Source organism: Planococcus citri, chromosome 4 (genome assembly GCF_950023065.1).
Source record: "Planococcus citri chromosome 4, ihPlaCitr1.1, whole genome shotgun sequence".
Classification (NCBI taxonomy): Eukaryota; Metazoa; Arthropoda; class Insecta; order Hemiptera; family Pseudococcidae; genus Planococcus; species Planococcus citri.
Genome location: NC_088680.1, coordinates 5,624,007 through 5,649,892, shown reverse-complemented (window position 1 = coordinate 5,649,892; position 25,886 = coordinate 5,624,007). Strand labels below are relative to the sequence as shown.

Sequence of the window (25,886 nt, the reverse complement as noted above, 5' to 3'; positions counted from 1 at the left end):
TGGATTTCCAACTTCATTTTACGAATTTTTTTTTGGAAATTCCAAGTTTTTAAAATTTGCTGAAGGCTCCAGAACTGCTCATAATGATTTGAAGTCGTTTCCAATCGATTTGGTAGGTCGAAAATAGGGTATTTATGCCAAATTTTATCTTTCCAAGTCAATTTGGTAAATTTTTGATTTTTTTTCTCATTTTTACCTATAAATCTGATTTTTAAAAATTCATTAAAAATCGAAAAATGCATTTTAGCACTTGAAATTTTGACTGGTGATGAATTTTTCCATGCTCTTTCGGTCTAGCTTTGTCCAGTTCAAAATGTTTCGTGCGAGTCCTATGTATGTTGAAACGCAAAATCTGCAATTTCGGCTGACCTGTCAATCAAAATTGTCGCCATTTTGTTAGTAGGGTCAACTTTTTTGTGCCAAGTTTGCTTCAAAATGTTCCTTAGGATGTCCCCTTGAAGAAAAAACTTGTCCCACAGGGTCAGGGGAGGGGGAATCAATTTTTCCAATTGTCATATGCCGGACTAATAAACTTTCAACTCAAAATGAAGGCCTCTAAAGAATTCGATAAAAAAACCTTTATCCTCCAATATTATTTATCACGATCCACCCACCCTAAGAATACATCTTCTGCACTTTCGAAAGATTGTATTGTCTCAGTGAACCAGAAAACTGATGATCTCCCTACCGAGGAAACTTTCAGGCTACCTCCCCCCCCCCCCTCCTCAAATACACAAATCTCACCCGAACGAAAAGTACAACGAACGATACGCACGATGACTCTTCACATTAAGTTCGCAACTCTGCAATCAATCGTCATCATCGATCGCGTCAAATCGATCATCGCGATCAAGGCCATTAGTAATAGCAAATCGCTGGCAGTCGCACGCGTCTACGCGTTTTTTATTGTCAATATCCGACGCTAATTATAAAATTATAAAGGTGTAATGCACGATCGACACATTCGTATAAACAAATAATCTTTAATGCGACTCCCCTGGAAGAGCGGCGAGAGGAGTACGGAAGCGACGATCGAGCGCATGGTGTTTTTTCCACATCGCCGTCGACGACTCGTCGACTCATCGGCACTGTCGAGTATATACCTACCAGTACGCACACGTCTGCGAGAAGTGCGAACCGATAATAATAAAAAACACGAGGAGCAGAGAAATATTATTCCGCTATGATCTACGAGTAACACACACGCATTCTGTTTAGAACCGCGAACTGCATCGAGTACTTAGTACATAACTTATTTTTTTTTTCTCAAAATTTTCGGGTTTCTTCCGCATAATAGTGTATAGGTACCTACTCGACAGAGCCATGCTTGATTTCCAGTTTCAACGACTCGTACAAATTATAACGATTTTCGCTTGCCTAACTACCGTTCCAGCAGCTGAGCAAAACTTTTCTCCTTTTTATGGCTGGTAAGCGGTTATTTTTTTTTTCTATAATTTTGTTGTGTAATAATAAGAAAATATGCATCTGTGTAGCTGTATACGGTCTGTGAAATATTCGTTCGCGATTGTGTGCTCTGTCTCAAATGTGAGTGAATTTGTCAATGTGTGGTTGAGTTTTTGAACGATAAATTTCGTGAACGTGATTCGAAAATGAATGGAAAAATGTATTGTTTCGAAATGGTATGTTGGAATTTTTTAAACGACGTTTTCGAATATTTTAGTTGAAAAAAAAAAAGGAAGAATTGGTCAAAATGTCAGAAAAATTTAAATTTTTTGAAAAGTTTCAATATTTTCTCCCACAGAAATGTTGACTTTTTAGTGAAAATGTGCATTTTTATTTGAAAAAATTGACGAAATTATGTGCAAATTTTGACATTGGTGATTTCTCAAACGAACCTTCAAATTTATAGAAATTTTGAAATAATGTTTCTTAAAAAAAATCTGCGGATTTTCTATCATTTTTCAATTCAAAATCCTAATTTTCAAGCATACTTTTAATAATACGTCACATAAAAGTACATAGGAAGCTTTGTTTTTGTTGTTTTTTTTTTTTTCTGAAAACGCAATCTCAAAAATATGAATTTTGATTTCCAACAAATTTCAAATTTTAAAATTCAAACTTCATTTTGAGCCCGAACGGGTGGGGGGGGGTGCTGGATCTGAAATGAAATGTGAAAATTGGATCAAAAAACTCAAAAATGTAATTTTTGATGTACTCGTGTTGACGTTTTCAAAATTTTGAAATTACCTACCTACCTAATAAAACCCTCATTCGGATCTCGATTTGGATGAGTTAGGGATAGAGGAATTATCCTTGAATATTTTTTTCACTTCGAGTTGGGTTTTTAAAAGAAACTCTAATTTATAACTATTAAATTAATTAATTTTTGGCGAATCATTTGCGAACGAATTGATTCGTATAAGTGAATCGTTCGCAAACGGATCGATTCATTCACTTGATTTTTGGTGAATCATTAGCGAACGAATTGATTTGTATAAGTGAGTCGTTCGCGAACAAATCGATTCATTCGCTTGATTTTTGGTAAATCATTCGCGAACGAATCGATTCATTTACTTGCTTTTGGTGAATCATACACGAACGAATTGAATAAGTTTTAGTGAATCATTCGCGAACGAACTGATTCGTATAAGTGAGTCGTTCGCGAACGAATCGATTCACGCACTTGATTTTTGGTGAATCATTCGCGAACGAATCGATTCATTTACTTGCTTTTGGGGAATCATTCACGACCGAATTAAATAAGTTTTAGTGAATCATTCGCGAACGAATTGATTCGCATAAGTGAGTCGTTCGCGAACAAACAGATTCATCTACTAGATTTTTGGTGAATCATTCGCGAACGAATTGATTCGTAAAAGTGAGTCGTTCGCGAACGAATCGATTCATTCACTTTATTTTTGGTGAATCATTTGCGAACGAATCGATTCATTTACACTTGCTTTTGGTGAATCATTCACGAACGAATTGAATAAGTTTTGGTGAATTATTCGCGAACGAATTGATTCGTATAAGTGAGTCGTTCGCGAACGAATAGATTCATTTACTAGATTTTTGGTGAATCATTCGCGAACGAATTGATTTGTATAAGTGAGTCGTTCGCGAAAGAATCGATTCATTCACTTCATTTTTGGTGAATCATTCGCTAACGAATCGATTCACTTGTTCGCTTTTGGTGAATCATTCACAAACGAATTGAATACGTTTTAGTGAATCATTCGCGAACGAATTGATTCGTATAAGTGAGTCGTTCGCGAACGAATCGATTCATTTACTCGATCTTTGGTGAATCATTCGCGAACGAATCGATTCATATACTTGCTTTTGGTGAATCATTCACGAACAAATTGAATTATGTATTTCTGGTGAATTATTCGCGAACGAATTGATTCATAAATTGAAGAATTGATCAATTCGTTTGCGAACAGTACTCGACAAAAGTTTGAAATGTTTGAGTTTTTTTGAAATTTTTGAAGATTTAAACCCTAATTTGAAAAAATAAGTACTTGAAATGATTAATTTGAGAAATAGGGCCAAAAGTTAGTCTCAGCATCACAAAGATTATTAATATTAAGTATATGTCTCTCTTGGCGCTTCCTGAGGACGTGAGGGGAGGGGGAGGGGAGGGGGAGGGGGAGGGAGGGTACTTTGAACTGAAAATGTCTCAAAATATAAATGCTAGATTCAGCTAAATACTTACGAGTAGTTCGTAATAAGTTTCTTGGATATTTTTTTACAACAACTCTCTGAAGACACTACAATAATTATTTTTGGTTAATCCCCCCCCCCCCCATGTCCCTCTCAAACAACAGCACATTATGCTCATTTAGTGTCCAAAATTGATAAAGTTCTCAAAAAAAATTTGAATAAAAGTATAAATAAAGAACCACGCAACAAAGTGAACAATCTCTCTCTCAAAATTGGTTATTGTCGCAACATCAAAAAAAGGATAAACAAAATCTGAGAGAATATACAAGCTCTTCCTTACTGAATTTTCGAAGAAAAAAAATCAAATCACAGTTTCGACTTTTGAGTTTGAGTTTTCAATTCAAACAGTTGAACTTTCAATAAAAAATGAACAATTTTCAACTTTTCAAGATCTGCTGAATTTATTAAAAATGATTTTTTTTTTCGAAATCAAATTTTTCATGGTCAAGAAAAAAAATTAAATCACAGTTTTGACTTTTGAGTTCGAGTTCAATTTCAAAAGCTGAACTTTCGATAAAAAATGAACAACTTTCAACTTTTCAAGATCTTTTAAATTTATTAAAAATTGGTTGTTCGAAATCGAATTTTTAATTGTCAAAAGTGCGGCTCGCCACCTAAGGATGGGGACTTTTACTATGTTGTTCAGGGAATTATTCCCTACATTAAAAAAAAGTCTCCATATGTACATATAATCGACTTAAAGTACGTGGTTTTGTGAAAATAATATCCCATGAAAATAGCAAAATCCAGTTTATGCCAAAGTTTCCCTTTTCAAGAAAAATCCTTCCTCAGTCCCTTACAATTAAACGATGTTGACCCCTTTAAATGGAGCCCTCGCCCCTCCCCCACTCACAAAAAATTCAAGTTCGTATAATTAATCATTTGTCATTCAAAAAAAAAAAAAAAAAATTGAAAATTGTTCACTTCTGATTCCGCCCAACAATATTGCTCCCTCATATGAAGCCTCTCATCAAACCCTCCCACCCCCTTCATTAATTTCTGGAGATTTCCATTACCTTTATTTACTTCATTTTTTGTTGATTTTTCTATTTTGAAAAAAATGACACAGGGAGTCCTTTTCGAAGGGGGGGGGGGGGTGGTCATTCAGAAGGATTCTTACCAGAAATGAATCATTTTATTGATTTTTTTTTTTTTAATTTGAAGAGCTTTATAATTATAAAGGTGCCAACATGAAAAATTGTGACACAGAAATGGAACATTTTCAAACCAATTTTATTAACTTTAATTCGTTCCATTCTTTCTTTTTTTTCTACTTCAGGTCTAAAGCAGCCTGGGGGACCAAGAGAGGCTTTCCTTAAAATGGGGATTACTTAGAATAATTCTGATGCGGGAATGGAGAATTCTGAATTTTTGGATAGGTAAATAAGATTTTGTTATGTATTTTTCAATTTGGGAAGCTTCATCGCAGCACCGCTTAGTATTAATTTGTGTGGCCGAAATTTTCGCGGGGGATTTTTTGTCATGAAACTCGGAAATTCGTGTACGAGGAGAGGGGTGGGGGTGGAATGGGAACAAACAAATTGCGAACACAAAGAGCCATCCCAATCATACGTAGGTAAATCAAAACAAATTCCACAATTTGGAAGTTCATGGAAAGGAAACTTCATTTTTTGATAACTAGAATTTTTTCATCCGAGTGAGGGGAGGGGGCGGGGGACACTTCAATCGCAATTTTTTTGAACTTCAGGGAAACTTGAAAAAAATTGGGAATTATTTTTTCACAAAATCCAACAATTTTAAGGCATGGAAGCGTCAAAATTCAAACTTCAAAATAAACCAGCACCCTATATTAACCCCCTCCCCCTCCCCAGCCATTGAAAGCATTTCGTTCAAGTTTTGAGATAATGAGACTTCCACGAAGTCGTAAGACATGACTTTGGGATGAGCAAATTTCCACTTTTAGACGACCTTAAAAAAATATATATATGTTCACGACAGCACACTTATGAACCCATGTATGGGTTAATCTTGCATAAGAAGTGAACCAGTAGGTTTACCAGCCTGGCTCACTTCGTAAAGGCTAAAGTTACATAACAAGTGAGCCACCTGTTTCAAACTAGTTTTGTCAAAGTTAGCTGCGCGCACCAAATGTTTCTCAGAGATGTTCGCTAGATGTAGTACTAACATGAGGCCTATAGAATAGGAAGTACTGGTCGGCATACCCAAAGCCCTGTTGAAATTGGGTATGCACGATGATAAATTTGACTAATGATTTTTCTGCATTTTATTGCTCTATGGGAATACTGTTGATACCAAAAATTTTGATGTGGTTCAGACTTTTTGACAACCAAGCAATTTTCACAAAATTCAATATAGTTCAAAAAATTTTTAAATTTTTTTGAAAAAATTTTCTCCAAAAATTTTTTATTCTGTTTCGTGATACAGATAAATTATTTATTTCAATGACTGTGCAATTAGAATTTCGATTAGTTAATTAGAACAGAAATTGAAAATGATTTTAAAAATTTTGAAATTTTGAAAAATTGGCTCATAAGCCTACCGCGATGCCTATATATATATATACGTAGGTTCAAAATTCCACTTTGATGGGAGATTCTTATAAAATTTTTCGAGCTGATCACGAGAAAAATGAAGAGAAATTCTATCACGTCAGAATTTTTCACAATTTCAGAGTTGATGCGACCCTATCATCGCCAAAATGTCACCATTTTTTGATAACTTTCAAATAATTTCGATGATAAATTCACAATTTTTATTCTGCTTTATGCGTGATTTTTTCAATATTTTATTCCATTTCAATATTATTGATCAATTTTTCGTACAGTTTTCTACACTTCTTTTTTCATAACTGAGAATTTTTGCTCAATTTTGCTCAATTTTCACTTTGTTATTTCATGAATTGAGAATATTCGATTAATTTTTAGTAGTCACTTTTAATTTCTGACCAAGAGGATGACTTTTGGACGACTTTGATTACCTATAGTCCTAAAAGTTGACTTTTTGATTATTTTGATGACTTATGTTGACCTAGTAGACTAGACACCTTGATTTTCCAAATTTTTTATCATCATTATGACTGAACTGGATCACAAAGATCACTCGGAATAATTACCAATGCAAAATTTTCAAACAGATGGATCATTTTTGACCATTTTTTAAATACCGCCTCTCTTCATTTTTCTTCAACACAATCAGTCAGAAAACAACTTTTTCGTTATAAGCACTAAGCAGCCTATTACATTTCAACACTCTCCATTAAAAAAAAATAATCCATAAAATCACACAATTTTCCTTCTCCCAATCCAAAAAAAAAAAAAATACTTCGACGATAATTTAATTACGAAAATCATTGGTTTAATTGCTTTTATGTAAGCCGATCAATACGGAAACGTAATCTTAACACAGCATCTCATCACGGTAATCCACGAGTTCTCGTAATCTCGTATGAATATTAACGTTAAGAACGTACGTAGCTGTAGTAAAAGCCATCAAAACTACTCTGTGGAGCTCGCGAGAATTTTCGCAAACCGTTGAACGAATTACGAATATATATAACAACATAATACTTAATCCACCACACACACTCGTAATAACAACGAATTTACAAATCGTCACGCCTTCGCGATCGAATTAATAACTCGAAATAACCTTATTTTACGTATGTATGTACAAGCAACGTCTCGCCTCTCGTAATACACAGACAGGCGACCACGACGGACGAAATACTTGATAAAAAGTTAAAAATACGAAAGCTTTTGACAACAAGAAATGCACAATGTCCTAAATTGCTTTACTTTGCGAACGGGGAGGGTGCAGGGGATCGTCATTCTCATTACATAAATTTTATGCGTGAATTAGCGATACTAACTATAAGCACTCAATTACCCATCTAGCTTGTAAAAAAAATTAGTTTTATTCTTTTTTGTTAACGAGTACCTAAAGTAGCGAAAGCTCTAAAAGTACATACCTATTTTGATATGTTAGGGTAATACAGGAAAGCAGTAGAAAGAGAAATAAATGAACTATTAAGACTCGTAGTCAATGAAACAGCAACATAATTGCTGCTTCGTAATGTAATGAACAATATAACCTATAGATATAGGCATATAGTGGCAGAAGAGGAAGAGACGGTGTAGTGTATCGTTCATGTATAAGGTCGACGAAATATCAATCAAACAGAACACTTTTTCGTCAAATTATGGGAGGAGTATCGGGCCAATTTAATTAAATATTTTTAATTACATTCGATTAAAATTTAATTCACTCATACGTATAGGTACTTGTATGTACATACAATCGTGGTTCACGTTCATGTTCGTGTCCTGCTCATTGCAGTTTCCGATGTTTGTTTTTTCGGCGATTGATTCCTATGTAGGTATGTAAATAATTACCTGCGAATCGATAACAATGATAAGAGAAAGACCACGTATAAGGTCAACGTTCATGACATTCGGGTTTGAACCGTGCGACGGTTCGTAATTTCTAGGTTAACTAACTATTTAGAAGATCATGGCTTTATGGTATAGACTGTGGTGTTTCGTGTTGGACGAAAAATGCAGGTTTTGGGGGAAGGGAGGTGTCGAAAAAGTCCTTACTACAATGTTATTGAACGCAAAATTCTAATCGCTAAAATTAAGTATCAAAAAAGTATTGAAATGGCAAAAAAAAAATATGATGGGAATGACCAATTGACCACGTTACTGACAAGGGAGGTACCTATCCAAAATATCAAGTCATAGAGTGTATTTTTTTTTCAAATTTTGGAAAATTTTTGAAAATTGAAGGGTCAAAAATGCAAAAAAATTTTTTAATTTCACCAAATTGACTTCAAATGTAGAAATTTGCCACGCATCCTATTTTTGACCATCCAAATCGATTTTCTCCAATCTCAAGCCGTTTAAGGCAGTTCTGAAGGCTTTAGCAGATTTTTGAATGTTTAAATTTCCATAAAATTTTGTCCAATGGAGTTGGAAAGCTAAGAAATTCACTCGTACTCCAATTTTAAAATACTGAGTTGATTGGAGGTGATTTCAACCCGTTTGGGATCTTCTAGTAACATTTTGAAAACTCCAGTTTTTTTTAAGCCATAAAATTCGTTTAAGTCAACATTAAGCACACATAAGTAATCACAAATTGCAGCTTGTTAGTTCATAGATTTTTTTGGACACCCTGTTGAATTAGAATTATAAATCTATTCTGAAATTCAGCGAACTTACTGTAGAGGGCGAGCAGGCCTTCTACTCAAATTTGCTAAGTAACTTGGCTACTTTTTTTTTTAAATTTTGGTTAGTCACAAAAAAAACTTTTTTTTTTATTTTCTAAAATCCAATTTTTCCAAAATCGACCCTACTTTGTGAAGAAAACAAGAAATGATTCACTTTTGCCAAAAAAACCCATTTTTTGATAAAAATGTCTAAAAATTAAATTCTTAAAAGTTTCACCCCCCCCCCCCTCAAAAAAATCAAAAAGTGTTATTTTTCGCTTAATTTGTTAAAGTTCTGTCTTTTGAAGCAAAAAAATTGACAAAAGGTCACGCTTTTTAGCAAAATTGTTGTGAAATCACATTTTTCCTTCAAAAATTGAGCACTTCAAAGTTGAGCTTTATTTCCAAACATTAATAGAACATCCGGCCACTCTTTATCAAACGTAGCAAACTACGTAATTCAACCACAAAATTTTTCAAATTGGACTAAGCTAAATCGAAAGGGCACGGAAAAAATCACCAGCCAAACTTTCAAGTGTTGAAATGAATTTTTGGTGAATTTTTGAAAATTAAATTTTGGCAAAAATAAGAAAACAAAAATCAAAATTTTACCAAATTGACCTAGAAAGCTGAAATTCAGGATATACCCTATTTTCGACCTGTCAAATCGATTGGAGGCTGTTTCAACAAGTTTTGATCAGTTCTAGAGCCTCCAGCAGAATTTTGAAACTTGAAATTTTCACAAAATTTTATCAAATAAAGTTGGAAATCCGAAATTTACGCTGCACTCCAACTCAAACACGCTGTCAAGTCGACTGCTGATGAGTTACAGTCATTTTGGAGCCTCCAGCGGCTTTTGGACAGTTCTTGGAGGCTCCAGTAGGTTTTGAAACTTGTTTAATACGCTGTGAATTCGACTGCTGGCAGATTTCAACTCTTTTTGGAGCTTCCAGCAACTTTTTGAAAATTACTGGAGCCTCCAGCAGATTTTAGAATGCTCGTTTCCATAAAATTTCAACAAATATAGAGCTGGAAATACAAAATTGACTCCTCAACACGCCATTACCCAACTTCGATCTGCTAAATCGATTGGAAACGATCTTCAACCGTTTTAAGCAGTTCTGGAGCCTCCAGCAGATTTTTGAAACTTGAAATTTCCACTAAATTTCATCAAATGGAGTTGGAAATCCGAAATTCAATCTTCACTCTAAATGAACCACGCTATTAAGTCGACTTCTAGTGATTTTCATTGATTTTGAAGCTTCCAGCGACTTTTTGAAAATTTTTGGATTCTCCAGTAAATTTTTTAAACTTGAAGTATGGAGTTAGAAAGCCTAAATTTTGGATATATCTTATTTTCGACCTGCTAAATTGATTGGAAACGGTTTCAAAGTTGCGACTGGAGGCTCCAGCAGTTTCAAAAAGTCGCTGGAGGCTCCAAAACCACTTGAAATCCATCTTCAATCAACTTAATAGCGTATTGAATTCAATTTGCCGAGTGAATTTCAGCTTTATAACTCCATTTGATGAAATTCTGTGGAAATTTCAAGTTTCAAAAATCTACTGGAGGCTCCAAGAATTTGTCAAAAAGTTTCAGAAGGCTTCAAAATGACTTAAACTTACAAGCAATCGACTTAAGAACATGGTTAATTTCTAATGCAGTGTAAATTTCGGAATTCCAACTTCATTTTGATGAAATTTTATGGAAATTACAAGTTCCAGAAATCTGCTGGAGGCTCCAGAATTGCTCAAAACGGTTTAAACCCGTTTCTAATCGATTTGGTAGGTCGACAATGAAAAAATATCCCACATTTTTGCTTTGTAAGTTTTGATAAAATTTTGATTTTTTTTCTCATTTTTGGCTTAAAAACCTACCTACCTACCTACCTACCTATCTATGTTTTTCAAAAATTCACTAGAAATCGAAAAATGCACTTTGAGACTTGAAATTTTGGCTGGTGATGAATTTTTGTACGTGGACCTTTTTCAGGTCAAAAAAAAAAACTAATGTAATCGCCATTTTACAAAAAAAGAAAAAAATTCAGTTTTAATTTCAAGTGGTGTGCAATTCTTGGTCCACTTACGACCCCTGCAGTCGCCTCCACTGTGTTAAATTTACGCTCGATTGATTCGCAGTTCGTCCCAAACTGCATAACCTGACCTGCTCAATATTCCAAATCAAACAACGCTCTTTAAGCCCATACTTAGGTAGGTGTTAATTGAATTGTTATTTTTATCGCGCACAGAAATTCAAAACGAGTCGATATTTTGGTTGGTCGTACTTACGAGTTGAATGTTTAATTCATGCGTTGAATATTCGATTTAGCCGAATTGGTCGTAATTTATTCGCCACTTTTCTTCTTCAGTGGCCTATTCGTAGGTCCCGCACAAGCTCGCCTGATAAATACCTCAATTTAAGTGCATTTGCTCATTTCAAGTGCCAGTTTTTCTATATACTGGCGCCGGCTATTTCAAAGGTAACCAGGTACTCGTTTGACAGGTGCAATTATTGATTTACGAGAGATCTCATCGATCGGTATCGAGATCGAGCACACATGTGTTTTGATTGATAAAAGTGTGTTAAAGTGATGCATATACGTCTTTTTAGTTACATAATATGTAGGTACCTGCTAAATGCACGTGGTAATCGCATTCAAGCTGGTATTTCTCTGAATAAGGCAATGTTTAGTATTGTACAACGTGACACGGTGGAGCTGGTGCCAATGAAGCCGCGTGTTCGATGGACCACATCAAGTACATTGTTGTAACAAGTTGTACCTACTACAAGTGTTCTTGCATTTCGATTGTATTTATAATCTAGGTGCTCATTATTTTCCCACAACAACGTACGGTTGTGTGTGTTTTTTTGTCGCATTTATTTGTATGAAAGCACAACGTCATTTTGAGGTGGTTCGTGGTTTAGGTCATTGACTGCGACCAATAGTGCAAGGGATTACGTTTCAGTGGCTTTAGTGTTTTATCTGTTATTGCAGTTCGGATGACTCGAGTAAGTTGAGATTCAGGTACCGATGTCTGGTCAAAAGGACGTGCAGATTGCAGAAATACATCAACTGTCAAATTTCATTCGTTAAAGAGCATTTTTTGATTTTTTAAATAATTTTTTGAAAATCAAAAAAATTTTACCGAATTGACCAGGAAAGCTGCCCATGTAGCCTTTTTTCGACCGTCTAAATAGTTTGAAAACGACGTTTTCGATTCGTTTTACGACTAGGCAGTTCTGCAGCCTCCAGCAGATTTTTGAAACTTGAAATGCGTGAATTTCGGATTTCCAACTTCGTATTGATGAAAGTTTCAAAATTCTGCTGGAGGCTCCAGAACTGTTCAAAACGGTTTGAAATCATCTTCAATCGATTTGGCAGGTCGAAAATTGAGTATATCCCAAATTTCAGCTTCCTAGGTTAAGTTGGTAAAATTTTGTTGTTTTTTCTCATTTTTGACCTGAAGAGCCTTTCAGAATACGATTGATATAGTGAAATCAAATTTTGATGAATGTACTTACTTGGAATCATGCAAAAACTTTTTTTGAAATGACCACCTCATGCCCATCCAAATTCTCGTTGGGGGGGGGGGGGTTCAAAATACCTTCTGCGGAATTTTTACAGAAATTTAGTTGCACCGTGCACCCGAACCTATAACATATATTTTTTGTGGAGCTCAAAAATCGTGCAATATGCTCAAAAAATTAAAATCTTGCAAAAAATAGTTTCTTCATAATGTTTGAACGTGTTTCGACTTTCAAGGTCACAAATTTTCGAAAAAATCAAATTTCAAGCATCGTATGTAAAAAGACAAAAAAATTACAATTTTCCATTTTTGAGCCTCAAACGATTTGATTCTCTTTCATCACATCTTGGTTCGATCAAAGCCAATTTTTTTATGGCAAGGTGGCTTTAAAATGTTCCTGAGGACGTTCCCTTAAAAAAAAAGTTGCCCCAGTGGAGCGGAGGGGGGTGCGATTACTCCTTTTGTAGATAATATGCCGGACTATTAATTGAAAATGTAAACATTTCTTTCTTTTATTGTAAAAATAACGATAATATTAGTTTTTTTGGTCTGAAAAACGTCAGAAACTTGTTAAAATCCAGAGTAGCCGAAGTCGAGAGAAGTATCAAAAATTATACTCCTGAAGACTCAAAGAAGCATATTCCAAATTTCTAATCAAAATTCATACGCATTGAATAAATGAATGAATCTGACCGTTTTTGAGCGTGTTTTTTTTTTTTCAAATAAAAACTTCGGTGGTTTGGTAATTTGTGGTAAATTTCTGGTAATTTCCGGTAAATTTCTGGTAATTTCTGGTAAATTTCTGGTAATTTCTGGTAAATTTCTGGTAGTTTCTGGTAAATTGCTGGTAATTTCTGGTAACTTCTGGTAAATTTCTGGTAAATTTCTGGTAATTTTTGGTAAATTTCTGGTAATTTCTGATAAATTTCTGGTAATTTCTGATAAATTTCTGGTAATCTCTGGTAAATTACTGGTGATTTTGGTAAATTACTGGTGATTTTGGTAAATTACTGGTGATTTTGTTAAATTACTGGTAATTTTGCTAAATAACTGGTAATTTTGGTAAATTTCCGGTAATTTCTGGTAATTTCTAGTAGATTTCTGGTAAATTCTGGTAAATTTCCGGTTATTTCTGCTAAATTTCTGATAATTTCTGGTAAATTTCTGGTAAATTACTGGTAATCTCTGGTAAATTACTGGTAATCTCTGGTAAATTACTGGTAATTTTGGTAAATTACTGGTAATTTTGGTAAATAATTGGTAATCTAGGTAAATTACCTAGATTTCCAATAAATGACCAAGTATTGTACGCAAATTTTTAACCAAATACCAATTTGACCCAACTAAATTACAGGCTTGTTAACCGGGTTTTAACCTTTAACCGTAACCGCAAATTAACCGGTAGATTAACCAAAAACGTAATTAACCGTAACCAAAAAACCTTTTTTTTGAAATATCACTAACCATAACCGTAACCGTAACCGTTTTCTGAGGTCAAAATAAACCGTAACCATAACCTTAACCGAAAAATGTTTAGAAAAAACCGGTTACAAAATTTTAAAATTCATTTCTTTTTAACTGAGTTTTTTTTCAATGTGATTTGTAGTGATTTGAAATTTTAATCAAAAAAATGATCAAAAGATTAAAAATATTACCAGTTTTTCAATTTTTTAAACTTCAAAATTTCAAACTCCAAAAGAATTTTTGGAAATTTTCAAATTTTCAACTCTAATTTTAACCATTAACCAAAATTTTAAGCTCAACTGGAAAAATTACCACCAAAAACTGTAACCTTAACCTTAACCATTAACCGAAAGAAATGGTCATCAATAACCGTAACCTGAACCTTAACCGTAACTTTAAAAAATAAATAACCTTAACCATAACCTTTAACCGAAATTTTGAATTTCTTGTTTAATTTTTAACCGTAACCTTAACCGGAAATTTTTTTTTTGGTTAACAAGCCTGCTAAATTAAGTATTTTTTTCATGCAATTCCTCGTGTATTTTCTTTTCTTCCTTCATTTTGTCATTTTATACGCTTAAATTAATCAAATCTGATCTGAATTTTGAATTGAATTGTAATTTTTTTATATTTTTACAATGATCATTTATAATTTTATTCCCACTTTTGCGTTGCACTTAATTTCAATTATTTTTGAAAGAAGGAAAAAAATTCTGAAAATCACGTTTTACGTACATTAAAAACAGCGAGAAAAAAATGTATGAACCAAAAACCAATCATAAAAATGAAAAACCAAAACCAAATAAAATAACTGATTAATATGAATTTCATGGTAAATTACTGGTCATTTTGGTAAATTACTGGTAAGTTGGAAAAACTTGCCAAAAATTATCAGCAATTACAAAAAAATTACCATCATCTGATCAATCAAAACAGTACAAGTAGAGCCCTGCGCCGACAGCGAAATGATCGGCGGCGGCTACAGTATGCGCAGCACTGTGGCTGGCGGCGGAGCCGATTCCAGCCGAAGGTCTTGGCGGCTGCCAAAATTTTGCTCGGCGGCGGCTTAGCCGGCTACAAAGTTGAAATTTTGGGGTAATTTTTCGTAAATTGTAAAATTACCCCAAAATAAAAATTGGAAAGCAAAATCAAATTCAACTTCTCAAATGAAAATACCAATTTTTTCCGAGCTGAAAAGATTGGCTGTTTTTAATGACGAAAAGTTTTGATTTTTGTTTTTGAAAAAGTCAAAATATTCGAAAAATCCCCCTGAAATTTGCTGATTGAGTGAATTGAGCCGGCTCAGCCGAGCAGATTACTCGGCGGCGGCTGCGGCGGCTGAAGTAATTTTTGAAACGGCGGCGGCGGCTTGAAAAATGTTTGAAAAATCGGTGGCGGCGGCGGCGCGGCGGCGCAGGGCTCTAAGTACAAGTAATTTATCGAAAATCACCAGTTATTTAGAATCTAGATTTTATTCAATTTTGATAAATTACTGGCAATTTTGGAAAAATTTGATTATGTAGGTAAATTGCAGGCAATTTTGGTAATTTTGGTAAATTATGTAAGGTGGCATTATGGCCTCACTGTCCTCTCAGTGCATCTTATAACGATTCTTAAGTTGGGGAAGATCCTATAGGACTTGGTAAATCCATCCTCTAGGTCTTGACAACTTAGGGATCGTCTGATTTATTAAGGTAAAGTGTAGGTACTTGCGAATTCGAATATTATCGAATACCATTTGGGTGGTCTGGATAATATTCCATCACACCAGGGGGTCCGCGCTAATATTATAAAATGGGCGGAGAATTCGCATAATTACATCTATTTTATGATTAGCTAGTATATTTCCCCCATCTCTTGGTAAAAGTAGCGCGAGCCTATCAGCTTTCGAGATCGATTTAGGAACTTCTAGGTGCTTTAGGTATAACTTTAGCTAGATTCGATCTTGAAATCACTTCTTGTTCGTTCGAGGAGTCGTAGATACGTAAATTCGGTACCTACCATAGTACTTCAACGATCTATGAATCGTGGACTTGAGCACTTGGTCCGTTTTCCTTCGACTTAATCGTTTGAAAACGTATTCCTTTTCCCAGTTTACCCTTATTAGGGTTCGGTTAATCAGTATCTTCATTGGTTAAATCTGGGCTTAATAAAGCAATCAACCACCTCATCTTAGTTGCCCTGTTGTGGAATTGTGATTAATTAAGTTCTTCTTGGTGAATCTTGTGTGATTAGGTGGTCGAGCATAGTGTCTCTGTTCTAATTCATAATTCGGTAAAATCGTATAATGGTGAATGTATATATTTGAAGAAAACCTTATAATTAAGAGAATGTAATTTGTTACACCGATTACATTGGAGAAACTAACGAATGTGTTATTATTCCGCGAAAGTGGGCCTAATTTATACATTGGTTAGTATTTATGTTGACGTATCCGGCGCTATCGTGATAGCCGCAGAGCTAGCAAGGGGTAAGTGCGAATAAGTTCCTTCTTGATATTGCAAAGAGTCGTATAAGACTTCTGGCAATCTTTCGCCCGCTAAGGAATATTTCTCATCCTCTACACTATTACCATACGTGCTTGTATGCAGTCTAACAATTACTGGTAAATTTTGGTAAATTACTGGTAATTTTGGTAAATTACTGGTAATTTTGGTAAATTACTGGTAATTTTGGTAAATTACTGGTAATTTTGGTAAATTACTACAATTTTGATGATTGATGAATCATGTACTGATAAAGGTTGCTAAATTGCCGGTAATGTTTGGTAAATTTATTACTGAAAACATTCAATATAACACTGGTTATTTTTCAGTCAATGTTAGTTATTTATGTACTTACTTTATTTCAAGAGCCATACTTATTTAGGTAATTTTCAATAAATTTTTGATGATTATTTGACGAATTAGCAATTTGTACTGAATGTCTTCGCAATTTAACTATATTTTTGATATACTTACTATGTACTAGAATTGAGTGTTCGCTTGAAGATATGATGGTTAGATAAAGATTTGAGGGGATCAAATCTTACAGCACATATTTTCAAATCCAACAAGTACATACAATCATGGTCATACAACTCTGTGTTTCCTAATTTATCTCATCGATCGTTCAGTACAAGAAAAAAAAACTCATTACGACACTCTTTCAAAATATCAAAACAAAACGACAAAAACAAACAAGTACCTAGATATACTCGACATCGTCGGCGTCGAGCACATGTTTTTCTAAGACGTAAAATTATCGCGTAGAAAAATTCTACGATTCCGATTCTAAAAAACCAGGAAACGACATCCACTTCGAATCTAATTGATATAATATTATAATTCGAAAACATCGCCGCTGCATGCGATCTCTGTGAGCGAGTACAGATTAAATCATTTATATTCATGATCATAATAATAATAAAAAATTTAAAAATTTAAAAAAAATGTAACACAAATTTCAGAAAGGAAGAGAGCGCAAAAAGACCAAGCCAACATCAAAAAAAAATCTTCTCTGTACGAGTGAACTACATATTACGCATAAAGAAAGAGCCAAAATCATTGCGACGTCTCGTAACTCGGTCGTTTATGGCGATTTATTAACATAAAAAAATCAACGACGATTCGCAAAAAAGAAAATTATCCGACCTTGAACGTCGTCGTCTCGTCGTCGTGACATGAGCGAATAAAGCGAATAAAATTAATGAAATGAAAAAATAAATAAATAAGTAAAAAAACACAATTATAATAACATTGCTATAATTATGGTTAATCCGATGATGGAGTTTTGCCAAAGGTAGAAAATGTAAAAGTAAAATATCAAAGAAGGGTGATTCTGACTCTGATTAGTTCTCGAATGAAAAACTTCATTTCGATTCTTCAACTGTATTCATATTTTCGTTTCATCAGTTCAACAGTCAGTTAAAGTTTTGATTGATTCGATATTCGCAGCTAATAATTAAAAATCAATAAAATCTCGCTTCTCGTGAAATGATTTTTTTGCACCGAAAAATAATATTTTTCATCTTCTTATTATCTCAATTCTGACTAATCAATAACACATTATCGATTAGGTAAATTTGAAAAATAATAATCAACTTCGTTGAAATTCATTTTTTCCAAGCAAAAAATTGATTAAAAGGATATAATTGGATATTAAACTGATGAAGATGAACTCGTAAATGTGTTTAAGAAACGCGAGTTCTTACCAACTGCATGGTCATTAATATGCATAAAAATAAAGTGAATTTATCGAACAGCGAATAAAATAAAAAATACATACGAGTCAGAATCACTTCCAATTTCAATGGGTGCTCACTGCTCGCACAACTCGTATGCATTTATGCAAATTTTACTCGTAGGTGAAAAATGCAAATATAGCGATAAAAATTAATCATTTTAATTACACTTAGAAGCAGTACCTCGACTCCTCGAGCTATTAATTTTCTCACTTCCCATTCCCACAGCAAGTGTTGGAAAAAAACTCAAAAAAAAATACATTTATCGTGTTACAGGATCCAAAGCTGGTTTCAGCCACAAGCTGCAGCACCTCAATCGAAATCTGCACCAATCAATATAGGAACCAATGGCATAAAACGTAATCCATCTTTTCAAAAAAATTTCAAAATCGTCTGGAACGTGCCAACCTTCCAATGTCATAAATACGGATTGAATTTCTCTCAAGTATCCGATTGGGGTATAACTCAAAATTACGGAGATACGTTTCGAGGTGACAGGATCGCCTTGTTGTACGATCCAGGCTGGTTTCCTGCTCTTTTGGAAACCACTGCTCAAAGTGATCCGGTCAAACGAAATGGTGGAGTACCCCAGGAAGGTGATGTAGAAAAACATCTGGAATTATTCGCCGAGCAAATCAAAAATAAACTGATTCCGGATGAAAATTTTGCAGGCGAGTAAAAAAAAATTCTATACGAAACTAAGTGAGAGGAAACTGATGAAAAAATTAATAAAGCCATTTTAATTATTCGCAGGTATCGCGATTATCGATTTCGAACACTGGAGACCAGTCTGGAGTGAAAATTTCGGATCATTGTTGCAATACAGACAGATCTCCAGACAGAATGAACAACATAAGCATCCATTGTGGTCAGGAGGTGAAATAGAAAGAGAGGTAAATAAATCACAAAATGTACATACATGTTGTTACCTTCAGGAGCCTTCTTAGCAGACTGATACTAATCTTAAACCTATATGTTAATAAATTTGCATACCTTGCGCCGTAAATACGAAATCGAGTTTCCAACATGTAACTGGAATGACATTGCACCGTTGTATTTCTTTCCTCATGGACCGAAATTTATCAAGTTCTCCGATAAAAGCGAATCTGAAAAAAATTCAAAATTTGAAATTTTAGATTATTGAATATTTTTTTTTTAAAACCATCTTTTAGAACATAAATTTTGACAAAAAAATAAGATTTTTAAACACACCATCTCGGTATATTTTTAGGCATCCAGACGATTCGAAAAAGCAGCCTGGCAATTCATGCGACGAACTCTGAAAATGGCTCGCAAAATGAGACCAAAGGCACTCTGGGGTTATTACGGATTTCCGCTGTGTTTTAATTTCACGCCGAAAAATAATCGAGCCAAATGCTCCGACAGTGTAATGGAGAACAACGAAAGGTAACTTGAGAAAAAATTTAAGAAATCGTCACACAACAATAATTAAAAAATAGTAGGTACGTAATCCGTTTTATATTTTCTCATCAGGATCAAATGGTTGTTTGAAGAGAGCTCAGCTATATACCCGTCGCTTTATTATAAGAAGTATTCCATGACACAACATACCAGAGCTCAGTTTATGGAAGGTAGAGTTACAGAGTCGATGAGAGTGGCAAGGATGTCATCAACCCCGACGCCTGTTTACCCTTATACTTGGTTCAAGTATTACGATTCGAAGGAATTTGTTGATAAGGTAAAGTTTTTCGCACCTTTTGTAATTTTTCTAATAAGCTCTGCTCGTAATTCAGCATTTTTGGATCAATTGAGACCGTCTGATTGCTTATAGAATTTGGAAGTAAAATTTCGAATTATATAAATTCAGAATCAGACATCTCAATCATTCTATAATAATTTTATTCACATCCAACATTTTGAACTGGACAAAGCTAGATCGAAAGAGCATGCAAAAATTCATCACCGGCTACAATTTCAAGAGGGAAAGTGCATTTTACAATTTTTGGTGAATTTTAAAAAATCAAATTAAGGCCAAAACTGAGAAAAAATTCAAAATTTTACCAAATTAACCTAGAAGGCTACAATTTGGCATTTACCCTATTTTTGACCTGCCAAATCGATTGGAAATGGTTTCGAACCGTTTTGAGCAGTTCTGGAGCCTCCAGCAGATTTTTTAAACTTGGAAATTTCCACAAAATTTCATCAAATGGAGTTGGAAATCCGAAATTCACGCTGCACTCCAACTTAAATACGCTATTGAGTCGATTACTGCTGAGTTTAAGTCATTTTGGAGCTACCAGCATTTTTTTGGAAATTACTGGAGCCTCCAGCAGATTTTTGAATGCTCGTTTCCATAAAATTTTAACAAATATAGAGCTGGAAATACAAAATCGACTCCTCAATAAACCATCATCCTATTTTCGACCTGATAAATCGATTGGAAACAGTTTCCAACTGTTTTGAGCAGTTCTGGAGCCTCCAGCAAATTTTTGAAACTTGAAATTTTCACAAAATTTCAACGAATGGAGTTGAAAATCCGAAATTTATGTTACACTTCAATTTGAACACGCTATTTAGTCGACTACTGGTGAGTTTGTAATTTTGGAGTCTCTAGTGACTTTTTTAAAATTCCTGGATTCTCCAGTAGATTTTTGAAACTTGAAATTTCCACAAAATTTCATCAAATGCAGTTGGAAACCCGAAATTAATTCTGTAAACTAATTTAAATACGGTATGAAGTCGACTGCAGGCAGATTTAAAGTGGTTTTGGAGCCTCCAGCGAATTTTTGAAAATTACCGGAGCCTCCAGAAAATTTTTCAATGCTCGAAATTTCAATAAAATTTTACAAAATAGAACCAGAAATACGAAACTAATTCTAAAATCCGATTTCAACACCCCATCAAGTCAGATGCTGGTGAGTTTGAGTCATTTTGGAGCCTCCAGCAGATTTTTGAAACTTGAACTTTCCACAAAATTTTAACGAATGGAGTTGGAAATCCAAAATTTACGCCATTTTTCAACTTAAACCCGCTACTAAGTCGACTGCTGGTGACTTTAAGTCATTGTGAAGCCTCCAGCGACTTTTTGAAAATTCCTGGATTTTCCGGTACATTTTTGAAAATTGAAATTTTCACCAAATGCAGTTGGAAACCCGAAATTAATTCTGTAAACTAATTTAAATACGGTATAAAGTCGACTTCAGGCAGATTTAAAGTGGTTTTGGCGCCTCCAGCGAATTTTTGAAAATTACTGGAGCCTCCAGTAGATTTTAGAATGCTCGTTTCCATAAAATTTTAACAAATATAGAGCTGGAAATACATAATCGACTCTTCAATAAGCCATCATCCTATTATTGACCTGCTAAATCGATTGGAAAGCAGTTCTGGAGCCTCCAGCAAATTTTTTAAACTTGAAATTTCCACAAAATTTCATAAATGGAGCTGGAAGTCCGAAATTCACGCTACACTCCAATTTAAACAAGCTATTAAGTCAACTTCTAGTGAGTTTGAGTGTTTTGAATCCTCCAGCGACTTTTTGAAAATTCTTGGATTCTCCAGTAGATTTTTGAAAAGTGATATTTTCACAAAATCTCATCAAATGCAGTTGGAAAGCATTTCAATACGCTATGAAGTCGACGGCAGGCAGATTCAAAGTCTTTTTGGAGTCTCCAGCGAATTTTTGAAAATCCCTGTAGACTCCAGTAAATTTTTGAAACTTGAAATTTCCACAAAATTTTACCCAAAATGGAGTTCGAAAGCCGAAATTTGAAATATGCCCTATTTTCGACCTGCTAAAATCATTGGAAACGATTTGAAACCGTTTTGAGCAGTTCTGGAGCCTCCAACAGATTTTTGAAACTTGAAATTTCCACTACTTAAATTTCATCAAATGGAGTTAGAAATCCGAAATACATGCTACACTCTGACTTAAACACGCTATTAAGTCGACTGTAGTGATTTTAAGAGCCTTCAACGACTATTTGAGAATTTTTGGATTCTCCAGTGATTTTTGAAAATTGAACTTTTCACTAAATCTCATCAAATGCAGTTGAAGAGTCGAAATTTATTCTGTAAACTAATTTCAATACGCTATGAACTCGACTGCAGGCAGATTTCAAGTCGTTTTGGAGCCTCCATCGACTTTTTGAAAATTACTGGAGCCTCCAGCGGATTTTTCAATGCTCAAAATTTCCATAAAATTTTACCAAATAGAGCTGAAAATACAAAATTTACTCTTCGCTACAATTTCAACACGCTGTCAAATCGACTACTTGTGAGTTCAAGTTCTTTTGGATCCTCCAGTAAATTTTAGAAACCTGAAATTTCCAAAAAATTTCATCAAATGGAGTTAGAAAGCCAAAATTTGGGATATAACCTATTTTCGACATGCTAAATAGATTTGAAAAAGTTTAAACCATTTTGAACTTTTCTGGAGCCTTCAGCAGATTTTTGAAACTTGAAATTTCCACTAAATTTTATCAAATTGAGTTGGAAATCCGAAATAATTCACGTTACACTCCAACTTGAACACGCTATCAAATCGACTTGATTTTGAAGCCTCCGGCGACTTTTTGAAAACTCCTAAAATCTCCAGTAGATTTTTGAAAAATCGAAATTTTTGAAAAATTTTATCAAAAATGCAGCTGGAAAGACGAAACTATTCTGTGAACTAATTTCAATTCTCTATGAAGTCGACTGCAGGCATATTTCAGTTTTTCTGGAGCCTCCAGCGTATTTTTGAAAATTCTACACTCCAATTTTTCAACATGCTATCAAGTCGACTGCAGGCGGATTTAAGTAACTTTAAAGCCTCCATCGACTTCTCCATTTGTGAATTTTTGTAGAAATTTCAAGTTTCGAAAATTTACTGCAGGCTGTCGGAATATTCAAAAAGTTGCTGGAGGCTCGAAAATTACTTGAACCCATTTGCAGTCGATTTGACAGCGTGTTGAAATCGGAATGCAGAGTGAATTTTATATTTTCAGCTCTGTCTGGTGAAATTTCGAGAAAATGTTGAGCATTGAAAAATCTGCTGGAAGCTCCAGTAATTTTCAAAAAGTCGCTGGAGGCTCCAAAACGACTTGAAATCCACCTGCAGTCGACTTGATGGCGTTTTTAAATGTATTTGATGAAATTTTGTGGAAATTTCAAATTTTAAAAATCTACTGGAGAATCCAAAAATTTTCAAAATGTTGCTGGAGGCTCCAAAATGACTTTAACTCACCAGACGTCGACTTACTAGCGTGTTCAAGTTCGAGTGCAGCATAAATTTCTGGTTTACAACTTCATTTGATGAAATTTTGTGAAATTAAAAATCTGCTGGAGGCTCCAGATCTCCTCTAAGCCGCTTGAAATCGTTTCTAATTGATTTGGCAGGTCAAAAAAAGGTTATATCCCAAATTTTAGCTTTCTAGGTCAAATTGGTAAAATTTTGATTTTTTTTCTCTCTTTTGGCATATTTTGAGTTTCAAAAATTCACAAAAAATCAAAAAATGCATGTCAGCATTTAAAAAATTTAGTGCCAGTCCTATGTTGGAAAGTGATATTTGCGATTTCAGCTGACCTCTCAATCAATAAGATGGCTGCCATTTTTCTAGTAAAGCCAGCTTTTTTTGTGGCAAGTTTGCTTTAAAATGAACCTTATCATGACCCCTCTTAAGAAAAAAGTTGTCTTAGAGTATTTGGGGGGGGGGGTGCAAATGTTTGATGTGTGCCATCGACTCAAATCGTCAATGAAACCTCCCACTCGATCGAAAGAAAATTCTCCACCTTTCTCCCTTTCTCGAAAGTCCATTGCACTCAGTAAACTCAAAACCATCACAACATCTCGAAAAAAATGTTAATTACCAGACATGTTCGAATTAAATATGTAATCAACACCTCACACGTGCACCATAATATATCAAACACTGTACCTTCCGAATGAAAATATTTATTGAACTTAGCTCCCAGTATGTTATCTCATCTCATTCGCATTCTTTTTTTATTTTCGCAGAATGACCTAATTAACTCGATGGTAATACCGAAAAAAGATGGAGCAGCCGGGGTTATAATATGGGGCTCTTCGAACGACGTGAACACCGAAAGTAAATGCCGATCATTACACAATTACGTCAACACAGTCCTAGGTCCAGCAGCTAAACAAATTCTGCATCTACCCAAAGAGCAAGTATCGTCCATTTTGACCAACATCATCGTCGAGAAACCAGTTACCATCGATCCCAGTGATAACAACAATGTCGATTATGTTTTTTAATCGATGGCGATGAGATGCCTAGCCTCCTGCTGTCGATGTCGAATGTCGATGTTTTGCCGCATCAATTCATCGTCCACTGCAGGCAGTTGAACAGAGATCTCTTGAGGATGGTCAGTTTTTATACTTCTATTTCTTTTTCGAGTTATGATAACACAACAAGTTACCGTGAGTTTAATTTTATACAACCCATATAGATATGAGTAGACTTCGCAGTCTAAAAATGGGTAACCTTAATTTTCTTCCCATATTTTGTACCTATTTTCTTTGTATGTATACTTACTGATTCGGAGTTCAATTTTTTTGTTACCATGCATTTAATATTTAAAAATTGTACATAGATTTAATCTCGTTATTAAGCACTCGATGAGCTTATAAAATACCTATACTAAGAATATGGAATGGAGATCCCCAGAGGAATCGATTATGGACATTGATCATCGATCGAAAGCTAAAAAAAAAACTAAAACCAGCCAAATTCTGGATTTTTCCAATTTCTGGAACTTTTCACAAAATTCATCAAAATATCATAACATCTTTTCATATCGAACTTGCCACATTATTTTACCTACGCAAAGTCCTAATCGAAAACTTTTCTAATTTTCTAGTCACTTAAAACTGAGATAATATTCTAAGATGTTTTATGGTCTCAGCTTCAGATGATATTTTCTCTAACGAAGCTCGAGTAATCACTTTGTAAATAAATTTTAATCATAAGCAACTAATCTTAAGCATATATAATTCGATTCGTTCTCGTTTACAAAATATAGGTAAACTATGGCGAATTCAATTAAGTACATTATAACTCTTGCTTTCATTCCACCGCTGTAAACAATTAATTAATCGAATCGTTAAAATCAAACGAAGCGAGGGGAAAAAATGATTAATATTTATCCGCGATAAGATTTTTTTTCAACTTTATTCGATTTTTATCGCCAATAATCCGACTAATTAAAATAGGATTGAATTTTTTAGGCATTATTATCGATCCTTACACGAGCTTACGTATTATATTAAATTAGAGGCATTCTGCGGTTTAAAAACAAATTAGTAGGACGATCATTGGTACCTTTCTCGAACACAGATTCTTTTTCTTTCACCGTGGGTCACAAACAAGAGTATACGAGAGAGAGGGAGGCAGCAAGGAAGGAAAAAGTAGCGAAATTTAACCAAATTATCGCGCAACATGCCATACCAATGGCAATGGCAACAAGATTAGAATGACTCATCGCAGCCCGCAGGCTTCGAGCTAATTGCTATAAATTTGAACAGACCGGGTTGACTTTTTAGTTATTAATATTATAGACGTGTACATGCATTCTGAATAAAGATATTTCACGATTAATGCTTTTTTATATGTACCTATACGCGAACATATAGATAGAGAAACCAGTTATCTGTATAGTCGAAGACCGAGTAGCAGAGTCATCGCGTATGTATCTAGATAGATGTAGATGTAGATGTACATTTGTGAGAAAAAAACCAGTTGGAAATTTTTCATTGAGAAATTCAACATCGCAGTTTATTCTAATCACCTATTGGTTATTTTTAAACGGATTCGATCGGCGGATATCTTATTTTAATTCCAT

The 25,886-nt window shown here is 34.4% G+C and overlaps 1 protein-coding gene across 1 annotated transcript; it reads left to right on the top strand.

Annotated features, from left to right (window-relative positions):
• Nucleotides 1–1,049: 1,049 nt before the first annotated feature.
• LOC135842335 (hyaluronidase A-like) lies at nucleotides 1,050–25,642 on the top strand. The gene is made up of 6 exons (XM_065359743.1): nucleotides 1,050–1,427; nucleotides 18,360–18,754; nucleotides 18,837–18,976; nucleotides 19,315–19,490; nucleotides 19,578–19,782; nucleotides 24,040–25,642. Exons 1-6 carry the CDS (start codon nucleotides 1,324–1,326, stop codon nucleotides 24,298–24,300), a joined length of 1,281 nt encoding a protein of 426 aa, XP_065215815.1. The 5' UTR covers nucleotides 1,050–1,323; the 3' UTR covers nucleotides 24,301–25,642.
• Nucleotides 25,643–25,886: the final 244 nt, after the last annotated feature.